At 43.5% G+C, this 9,528-nt stretch overlaps 1 protein-coding gene across 4 annotated transcripts in view; it reads right to left on the bottom strand.

Annotated features, from left to right (window-relative positions):
- IP6K1 (inositol hexakisphosphate kinase 1) overlaps positions 1-9,528 on the bottom strand; it is a 74,624-nt gene that overhangs the window by 27,764 nt on the left and 37,332 nt on the right. For 3 of the 4 annotated variants that reach the window (XM_058442261.1, XM_032161544.2, XM_058442262.1), the window contains one exon: positions 1,316-1,666. The exons of the other annotated variant lie outside the window; for it this stretch is intronic. In XM_058442261.1, coding sequence (XP_058298244.1) covers positions 1,316-1,538 — 223 coding nt within the window. In that variant the 5' untranslated portion in view covers positions 1,539-1,666. The remainder of the gene's footprint in view (positions 1-1,315; positions 1,667-9,528) is intronic. 4 annotated transcript variants of the gene reach the window in all.

The raw sequence follows: 9,528 nt of genomic DNA, 5'->3' as shown, positions 1-9,528 counted from the left end.
TCACGCCATTCTCCCGCCTCAGCCTCTCCGAGTAGCTGGGACTACAGGCGCCCGCCACCACGCCCGGCTAATTTTTTTGTATTTTTAGTAGAGACGGGGTTTCACCGTGGTCTCGATCTCCTGACCTCGTGATCCGCCCGCCTCGGCCTCCCAAAGTGCTGGGATTACAAGCGTGAGCCACCGCGCCCGGCCCCTTTTTTTGTATTTTTAGTAGAGACGGGGTTTCACCGTGGGCTCGATCTCCTGACCTTGTGATCCGCCCGCCTCGGCCTCCCAAAGTGCTGGGATTACAAGCGTGAGCCACCGCGCCCGGCCAATGATTTCACTTTTATGAAATATCTACAATAGGCAAATCTGTAGAGACAGAAAGTAAACAAGAGGTTACCAGGGGATCAGATGATGGAAGAATGGGGAGTTATTATTTAATAGGTACCGAGTTTGTTTCAGATGATGAAAAATTCAGGAAACGGACAGTGGCTATACAACATTGTGAATGTGCTTAATGCCACTAAATTATACACTTTAAAATGGCGAATGTTATGTACATTTTACCAAAATTTTTTTTAAAAAGTTAAGAAACAAAAAGTCAATTCTACAGCACTGGTTTTTCTAAATTGAAACTCTCCTAAGTAAAGGACAGTGTTAACCTGACTGAAATCACGCAACTTTAAGTTACAAAGCAGAACGTAAAAAAAAAAACTTCGACACAATGAGCAATCATAAAAATTTATAAACACTGACAAAGATCAGATTTTAAAATAAAGTTAGTTAATTCTGGTATAATTAATATTCATGAGGTTCTTTCCTATAAAGTTTACTTATATTTTAAAATAAATTATTTTTCCTTCAAATGTCAGGACTTGCAGGCCCCAGAAAGTCCCTGCATTTCTTACCAACAATTCTTTGCCCCAGCACATATAGACACAGGCTACACACAGCCCCACTGCCAGCTATCCAACCACTTTAACCTGGGAAGTATCCATTCCTCCTCCGGGACGAGAGAAATGTTCCCTCTTCTCTCCTAGAATAGTGTCACAGCAAACGGGAAAATTCACTGACAACAGCATGCTCTTTTCCACCAATGGAACTTAATGCTATGACCTTTTCTCAGCTTTACTTATTAATAAATTCAATTTTCAAGATCTAAAGACCTTGCTGATGCTTTCAGCCTCTAATTTTACCTAACAAAGTGACTTAGTGCTTTGAGAAAAAAGACCTACAATGATATATCACGGCAAACAAACCAAGAAAAAACTGTGGCAAGGGCTCTATAAGCCCAAGGCTGCTGCTTTCATTAAACTGGCCAGTGACTGACCTTTGTATTCAGGGGTGAACTCCTTCATTTCGGGAGGGAGGGACTCGTAGAAGCGCTGTTCCCGGGAGATGAGGGGCTTGCACACAGTGTGATCGTCGTAACGCATCATGCTGCTGTGTCCGCCTACTTGGTGGATGAAGGGCTCCAGGAGGACTCCCCGGTCTCCAGCCCGACTTGCATTCTTGCCATACTGCCCCACTTCCATGGTTTGACAAACACACATTGCGTTGGGGGCCAGTTGCACACTGAGGGCAGAGGATGCAGCACATGGGCCACAAAAGGAGAGCTACATAGAAGGTCCTGGCCAGCTGAAAGCCAGTGGTCAGATTCTATTCAGCTTATTATTCTGTCCTACAGAAAAGAAGAGAGGAAGAAGGAATCAAAACACTGGGCGAGTCACAATTTCCCTGGAGCTCCATGAGTGAGAGCAGGGACTCTGTTTTGTTCCCTACTATGTGTATCCCCAGCACGTACAATACTACGTGGCACATGAAAGGCAGTTGGTTAAATTTTTGCTGAATGATGCAACCTTGGCCTCTTCCATCTATCTTGTGCACACATTCTCTGCCTTTCCTAGTTCTCGTCTCCCTTCTGAGTTATCTAAAGGATTTTATTTTAGAGCTACAGCACATTACAACCATCAGGAAAGCACCTATCCCGGTTTATTTCACACCCAAAGATGAAATGAGAAAAAAACAGAAGGCAATGGGAATTTGTTCTGTTCAGACTCCTTAGGATATCCAGTACTGATAAGGGTCTCTCCTTCACTCAGAGGAAGGGTTTCTGTCAGAGGAATTAGGTCACATGAGATTCCCAAATTCTCCACTGAAGGTGCCAAGGACCAGGCAGGCCATGCCTTGCTGAGCTGTAGGACAGTGGTCCCCAACTTTTTTGGCAGCAGGAACCAGTTTCATGGAAGACAATTTTTCCACGGACCAGGTGTGGGGGCGATGGTTTCAGGATGATTGAGGCATATTACATTTATTGTACATTGTATTTCTATTATTACACTGTAATATATAACAAAATAATTATACAACTCACCATAATGTAGAATCCTTGGGAGCTCTAAGATTGTTTTCCTTCAACTAGACGGTCCCATCTTGGGTGATGGAAGACAGTGACAGATCATCAGGCATTAGTTTCTCATAAGGAGCACTCAACCTAGACCCCTCACATGTGCAGTTCACAATAGGGTTCATGCTCCTATGAGAATCTAATGCCACCGCTGATCTGACAGGAGGCAGAGTTCCGGCGGTAATGCAAGCAAGGGGAGCAATTATAAATACAGATGAAGCTTTGCTTGCTTGCTCGCCTACCACTCACCTCCTGCTGTGAGGCCCAGTTCCTAACAGGCCATGGACCAGTACCCAGGGACCCCTGCTATAGGATCATTAAGGTTTTGCTTTTCCCAAAGGAATTCAGGCTTCAGATTTCTTCTACTTTAAATCTATGGTTGTCAATTTATGACCATTCCCTTTCTATCTGACTCTATACCAACCAGTGGGACAAGGAAAAGCTCCTTGTACTCAAACTCCCTCTTTATAATGTCAATTTTCTCTCAAAAAATTTAAAGTAGTTGGCAAATTTCTTAACACTGAGTGTATTTTTAAATTAGGAATGTAGTCAGCAAGACTACATCAGAAAGATTAAGACCAAAAAAGAAAAAGTATTAGTAGAGCAGGAATATGGTCCCATAAGTAAGAGACAAACCATTGGGTTTTTTGTTGTTGTTTTTCCTGGACCTTGTAATTATGGACAAAATGGAGTACAAAATATCACTGCTGAGCTGTGATGGCACTACTGTACTCCAGCCTGGGTGACAGAGCAAGACTCTGTCTCAAAAAAGAAAAAAAGAAAGAAAGAAAAAACTACTGCAAAACTGCAAAATCTTAATCCAAAGCTGCCCAGGCAGCTAGCTATGTTTTATTTCACTGCTATCACCAAAATCAATTATTCTGTACTCCCAGTCCCCAGATTGGGACAAGGCAATACTGCCTTCAGGACAAGGCAACTCTGCCCCAGGTAGTATTCCTAGACTCCATTCTCTCCAAACCTGAGTACAGTACACACATCTACGGCTCCTAAGGTACCCTATGCCAGCTCTACCATATCAATATACCACTGTGCTGTCATCTATTAACTCACTGTCATCACAACCAAATCATTCTCTCTTATTTCCACAGCAAAAGTCCAAGGCAGTTTCCACCATGTAGTAAATACTTAAAAAAAGAGTTGTTGGATTGTGGAGGGCAGGTCAGGGTCTCTGGAGGTGGTCGTTGCAGCTCTGGATCCTGTTCAGTACTGTAGATTGGCTCCTGCCCTGGCCCTGGTCAGGCTGAAGGAGGCCTATCTCTGGCTGTGCTTCTCCCTGGGAATGCTTCTGACTATGGACACAAGGAGAGTGCTAAATTTTCTAGCCTGAATCATTGGGTGGCTGGGAAAAGAGAGGGATCACAGTGCCAGGTGCCCCAGAAGAGTGGTGCAGGAGGAGAGTCAAGGAAATAGGCCGGGTGCAGTGGTTCACGCCTGTAATCCCAGCACATTGGGAGGCCGAGGTGGATCACCTGAGGTCAGGAGTTCAAGACCAGCCTGGCCAACATGGCGAAACCCCGTCTCTTCTAAAAATACAAAAAAAAAGTTAGCTGGGCATGGTGGCACATGCCTGTAATCTCAGCTACTTGGGAGGCTGAGGCACAAGAATCACTTTAACCCAGAAGGCGGAGGTTTCAGTGAGCCGAGATTGTGCCACTGCACTCCAGCTTGGGCAACAGAGGGGGACTCCTTCTCAAAAAAGAAAAAAAAAAATTGCAATAGCCCTTCCTCTGACTCTGAGAGATCTGTGGCAACTTGTGCAGCTTCCACGGGACTGAGGGCAGAGTCCACTCTTCAGTCTATCTAGACATTTGGTATTTTGTTTCCATATGATGTCAATATAAAGTCATGGCATTGTTTTTGTGTTTGAAATAGTCTCCTAAGAGTAAATATACCACATATCTATAACTTTGTTTTGATGTTACTTTCTTAATAACCCTGAAATCTGAAATAGTGGAAGTACCCCAGAACCCTCTCAAGCTCTGTGAAGCCTTGCTTTACAAGGTGTGGGCGGAGCCTTGTAAGTCACTTAACTTCTCCAAGTCTCCTCCCACTCCTAACCCTGCGGGATTTGCAGATGCAGGTAAAGGGCTTGGACTTGCCTCGCCTAGTGCCCAGCCCTGGAAATAGCAACAGCTCTGACTCCTTTTTCTTTTTTTTCTTTTTTTTTTTGAGATGGAGTCTCACTCTGTCGCTAGGCTGGAGTGCAGTGGCGTGATCTCGGCTCACTGCAACCTCTGCCTCCAGGGTTCAAGCGATTCTCCTGCCTCAGCCTCCTGAGTAACTGGGATTACAGGTGCACGCCACCACGCCCAGCTAATTTTTGTATTTTTAGTAGAGACGGGGTTTCACCATGTTGGCCAGGATGGTCTCGATCTCTTGACCTCATGATCCACCTGCCTCAGCCTCCCACAGTACCGGGATTACAGGCATGAGCCACCACACCCAACCCTGACTCTTTTTATCAACCAGAGGTTACTCCTGAAGTCTGGTGTCCACAGAGGCTACTGTGAAAACTACTGTCTGAGAAGGCCGTAGATGACGATTATGTTGGTTGCCTGCATAACGTCTTTCTCTGCTACTTCATTGCTAATAGAGCCCCAATCTTATTCAGGTAGCCAACTGCAAAGTGTCTGCTCCCGGAGAGGTTATGGGGTTCCACTGCTCTGCTATGAGTTTATGCACCTCTCAGCTACAATAGAGACTCTGTCCTTTATTTGATTTGTTAATACTTTAGTTACACATTTTAAGATAATTATTGCGTAAAATGCAAAGAATGCTATTTATGAAAAGAACTGGCTGAGATTCTGATTTTTTTCTCACTGGTGAATTGCAACAAATGGAAATAATTTTTTACCACAAAAATATTAGTTACAATAGTTAGGTTGACTTTCTGGTTACAATAACAAACTCCTTGAACATATCATTGAACTCCAAAAGGAATTATGTCTCCATTCAAGTAAAAAGAAGTTTCTCATGTTAATGAAATGTAATTTTTTGTTGTTGTTTTCCTTTTTAGAGTTGGGGTCTGTGGTCCAGGCTGGAGTACAATGGTATGATCATGGCTCAGTGCAGCCTCTAACTCCTGGGATCAAGGGATCCTTTCACCTCAGCCACCAAAATAGCTGGGACTACAAGCATATTCACCATGCCTGGCTAACTTAAAAAAAAATTTTTTTTTAAAGACAGGGTTGGCCGGGCGCAGTGGTTCACGCCTGTAATCCCAGCAATTTGGGAAGCCAAGGCAGGCAGATCACGAGATCAGAAGATCGAGACCATCCTGGCTAACACGGTGAAACCTCGTCTCTACTAAAAATACAAAAATTTAGCCCGGTGTGGTGGCGGGCGCCTATAGTCCCAGCTACTCGGGAGGCTGAGGCAGGAGAATGGCACGAACCCAGGAGGCAGAGCTTGCAGTGAGCTGAGATCGTGCCACCGCACTCCAGCCTGGGTGACAGAGCGAGATTCCGTCTCAAAAAAAAAAAAAAAAAAAAAAAAGAAGACAGGGTTTCGCTATGTCACCCAAGCTGGTCTCAAACTCCTGGCTTTAAGTGATCCTCCCACCTGGGCCCCTGGAGTCTCCGAGATTACATGCATGAGCCACCACAGCTGGCTTAAATTTGTATATTAATGTTTTCCTTTTTCAAAGCAAGAGCTGTCGGTGACATGAAATGACTATCAGGTTTCATTATGGTTTGTAAATTAATAAATAGGATATTTAATTCTGTAAAAAAATTAAAATGGATAAACTGTGGTATATTCGTACAAAAGAATACTACAAAACAATGAAAAAAAAGAACCAACTACTGCCACATACGACACAGATGTATCTCACAGATATGATGTGGCAAGAAAGAATCTAGACACTAAGGAAACTCTTTATACGAAAATATAGTGTAATTCTACTCATACAAAATTCAAAATGATGATAGAGAACAGCAGTTACTCGGAAAATATTGATTGAAAAGGAGCACAAAGGTGGAGGTGACATGGTGAATACTATAAAAATCCACTGAGCTGTGCACTCAAATTTGTGAATATTACTATTAAGACTTACTAATAGGAGCCTGTAATCCCAGCACTTTGGGAGGCTGAGGTGGGTGGATCACTTGAGGTCACGAGTCAGAGACCTGCCTGGCCAACATGGTGAAACCCCGTCTCTACTAAAAATACAAACTTAGCCAGGCATGGTGGTGCTCATTTGTAATCCTAGCTACTTGGGAGGCTGAGGCAGGAGAATCACTTGAACCGGGGAGGCAGAGGTTGCAGTGAGCCGAGATCGCACCAATGCACTCCAGCCTGGGCGACAGAGTGAGGCTCCGTCTCAAAAACAAAACAAAAAAAAGAATAATAAGAGAACAAAAATCAAAATTTCTCTATACCAGCAAAAAACTGGTATAAATCCAAAAATGAAAACTGTTTAAATATATACCATTCATAATAGCAACTAAAACTACAAAATACCCATAAATCTTTAAAAATTATGCGACAAATAATAAAACTACTGAAGGATCTAAAAGAAGACATATTCTTGATTCAAGCACCAAAGACAGAAAAAGAAATTTTGATAATAAAAGATATTTATGTGAGGGAGGACTCAATATTGAAACAATGCAATTTCAATCAAAATCCTAAGATAATTTTCTTTTTTTTTTTTGAGACAGAGTCTGGCTCTGTCCCCCAGGCTGGAGTGCAGTGGCACCATCTCAGCTCACTGCAAGCTCCACCTCCCGGGTTCACGCCATTCTCCTGCCTCAGCCTGCCAAGTAGCTGGGACTAGAGGCGCCCGCCACCATGCCCTGCTAATTTTTTTGTATTTTTAGTAGAGACAGGGTTTCACTACGTTGGCCAGGATGGTCTCGAACTCCTGACCTCGTGATCCACCCACCTCGGCCTACCAAAGTGCTAGGATTACAGGCTTGAGCCACCACACCCGGCCAATCCCAAGATAATTTTCTAATGAATTTGACAAAGCTGACACTATTGGGTGGAAGAGTAAAGGCCAAATGTAGCTAGATAGCAATGTCAAAGAGTAATGAGAGACAACCTGCCTTCTCAGACAGGAAGACTTTTTATGAAATTATAGCAATTAAAAGTGTGATATTTTGCAAAGAGATCAACAAAACAGAACAGCGATCTTAGAAACAGACAAATTGACATGGGAGTGGAGTGTGTGACTGAGGTAGTATTAAAATCCCCATTTAATCAAAGGGGGAAAGATTATATATGTCATAGATGGAGCTGGAATAACTGGATCTATATACAGATAAAACTACATCGCTACCTCCAACAGTACTCCAAAGTAAATTCCCAACATATTAAGGACCTAAATGTGCAAAATAAAACTTTAAACTAGGCCAGGTGTGGTGACTCACACCTGTAATCCCAGCAGGAGAGGCCGAGGCCAGCTGATCACCTGAGGTCAGGAGTTCAAGATCAGCGAACCCTGTCTCTACTAAAAATATAAAAATTAGCCAAGTGTTATGGCATGCACCTGTAGTCCCAGCTACTCAGGAGGCTGAGGCAGGAGAGTTGCTTGAACTCGGGAGGCAGAGGTTGCAGTGAGCCAAGATTGTGTCACTGCACTCCAGCCTGAGTGACAGAGCAAGACGCTGTCTCAAAAAGAAAATAAACTAGAGAAAGTTTTTAAATGCCTTTTGACCATAGCCTAGGGAAAATTCCATAAACAAAACATAAAACACACAAACCACAATAGGAAGCTGGAAATATGGAAATTAGGCCATATTAAAATTATATATATTAAATTTTTTTAAATTTTAATTCCTTCCTAGCTAAGCAGATTCCAAAAATTACTTAAATTTTAACGCTTTTATTGAACTATAATTTACATACCATAAAATTCACTAAGTATACAGTACAATGACTTTTAGTAAATTTACGGGATTGTACAACCATCTCTCAAATCCAATTTTAAAACATTTCTATTACCCCCAAAAGAACTCTCATGCCCATTTGCAATCCCCGTTCCCACTCCCAGCCAAACTAAATTTATTTTTTTGCATACGAGAACCATAAGTGAAGATAAGAGTCAGATTAGGAGATGGTTTTGTTTTTTGAAAACGGTCTTGCTTTGTCACCAGGCTGGAGTTCAGTGGTGTGATCTCGGCTTACTGCAGCCTTGACCTCCCAGGTTCAAGCCATCCTCCTACCTCAGCCCTCCCAAGTAGCTGGGACTACAGGCATGTGTCACCACGTCCAGCTAATTTTTGTATTTTTTGTAGAGATGGGGTTTCGCCATGTTCCCTGGGCTGGTCTCGAACTCCTGAGCTCAAGTGATCTGCTCACCTAGGCCTCCCAAAGTACTAGGATTACAAGTGTAAGCCACAGCACCCGGCCTGCAATTTTTACAGCTAGCAAAATAATAGACAAAGTATATGAAGAATTCCTATAAAGTAGAAAAAAAGCAATTCATAAAAGAGTAGCCTCAGATGGCCAATGAACATGTGAAAAGACGTCCTCCCTTCACAATTAATCAAAGAAATTCAAATTAAAACAAGAAACCGGCCGGGAGCGGTGGCTCACGCCTGTAATCCCAGCACTTTGGGAGGCTGAGGCGGGCGGATCACGAGGTCAGGAGATTGAGACCATCCTGGCTAACACAGTGAAACCCCGTCTCTACTAAAAATACAAAAAAATTAGACAGGTGTGGTGGCGGGCACCTGTAGTCCCAGCTACTCGGGAGGCTGAGGTACGAGAATGGCGTGGAACCTGGGAGGCAGAGCTTGCAGTGAGCCGAGATGGTGCCACTGCACTCCAGCCTGGGCAACAGAGTAAGACTCCATCTCAAAAAAACAAACAAAAAAACAAAAAAAAAACAACAAAAAAAAAAACAAGAAACCATTTCACTTGTGTGTGTGTGTGTGTGTGTGTGTGTGTATGTGTGTGTGAGAGAGTTTCGCTCTCGTTGCTCAGGCTGGAGTGGTAATGGTGCAATCTCGGCTCACCTCAACCTCCACCTCCCGGGTTCAAGCGATTCTCCTACCATAGAGACGGGGTTTCTCATGTTGGCCAGGCTGGTCTTTAACTCCCGACCTCAGGTGATCTGCCTGCCTAGACCTCCCAAAGTGCTGGGATTACAGGTGTGAGCCACCGTGCCT

Source organism: Hylobates moloch, unplaced genomic scaffold (genome assembly GCF_009828535.3).
Source record: "Hylobates moloch isolate HMO894 unplaced genomic scaffold, HMol_V3 SCAFFOLD_8, whole genome shotgun sequence".
NCBI lineage: Eukaryota > Metazoa > Chordata > Mammalia > Primates > Hylobatidae > Hylobates > Hylobates moloch.
Note: the sequence above shows the minus strand (reverse complement) of the source record. Positions and strands in the feature narration are given on the sequence as shown.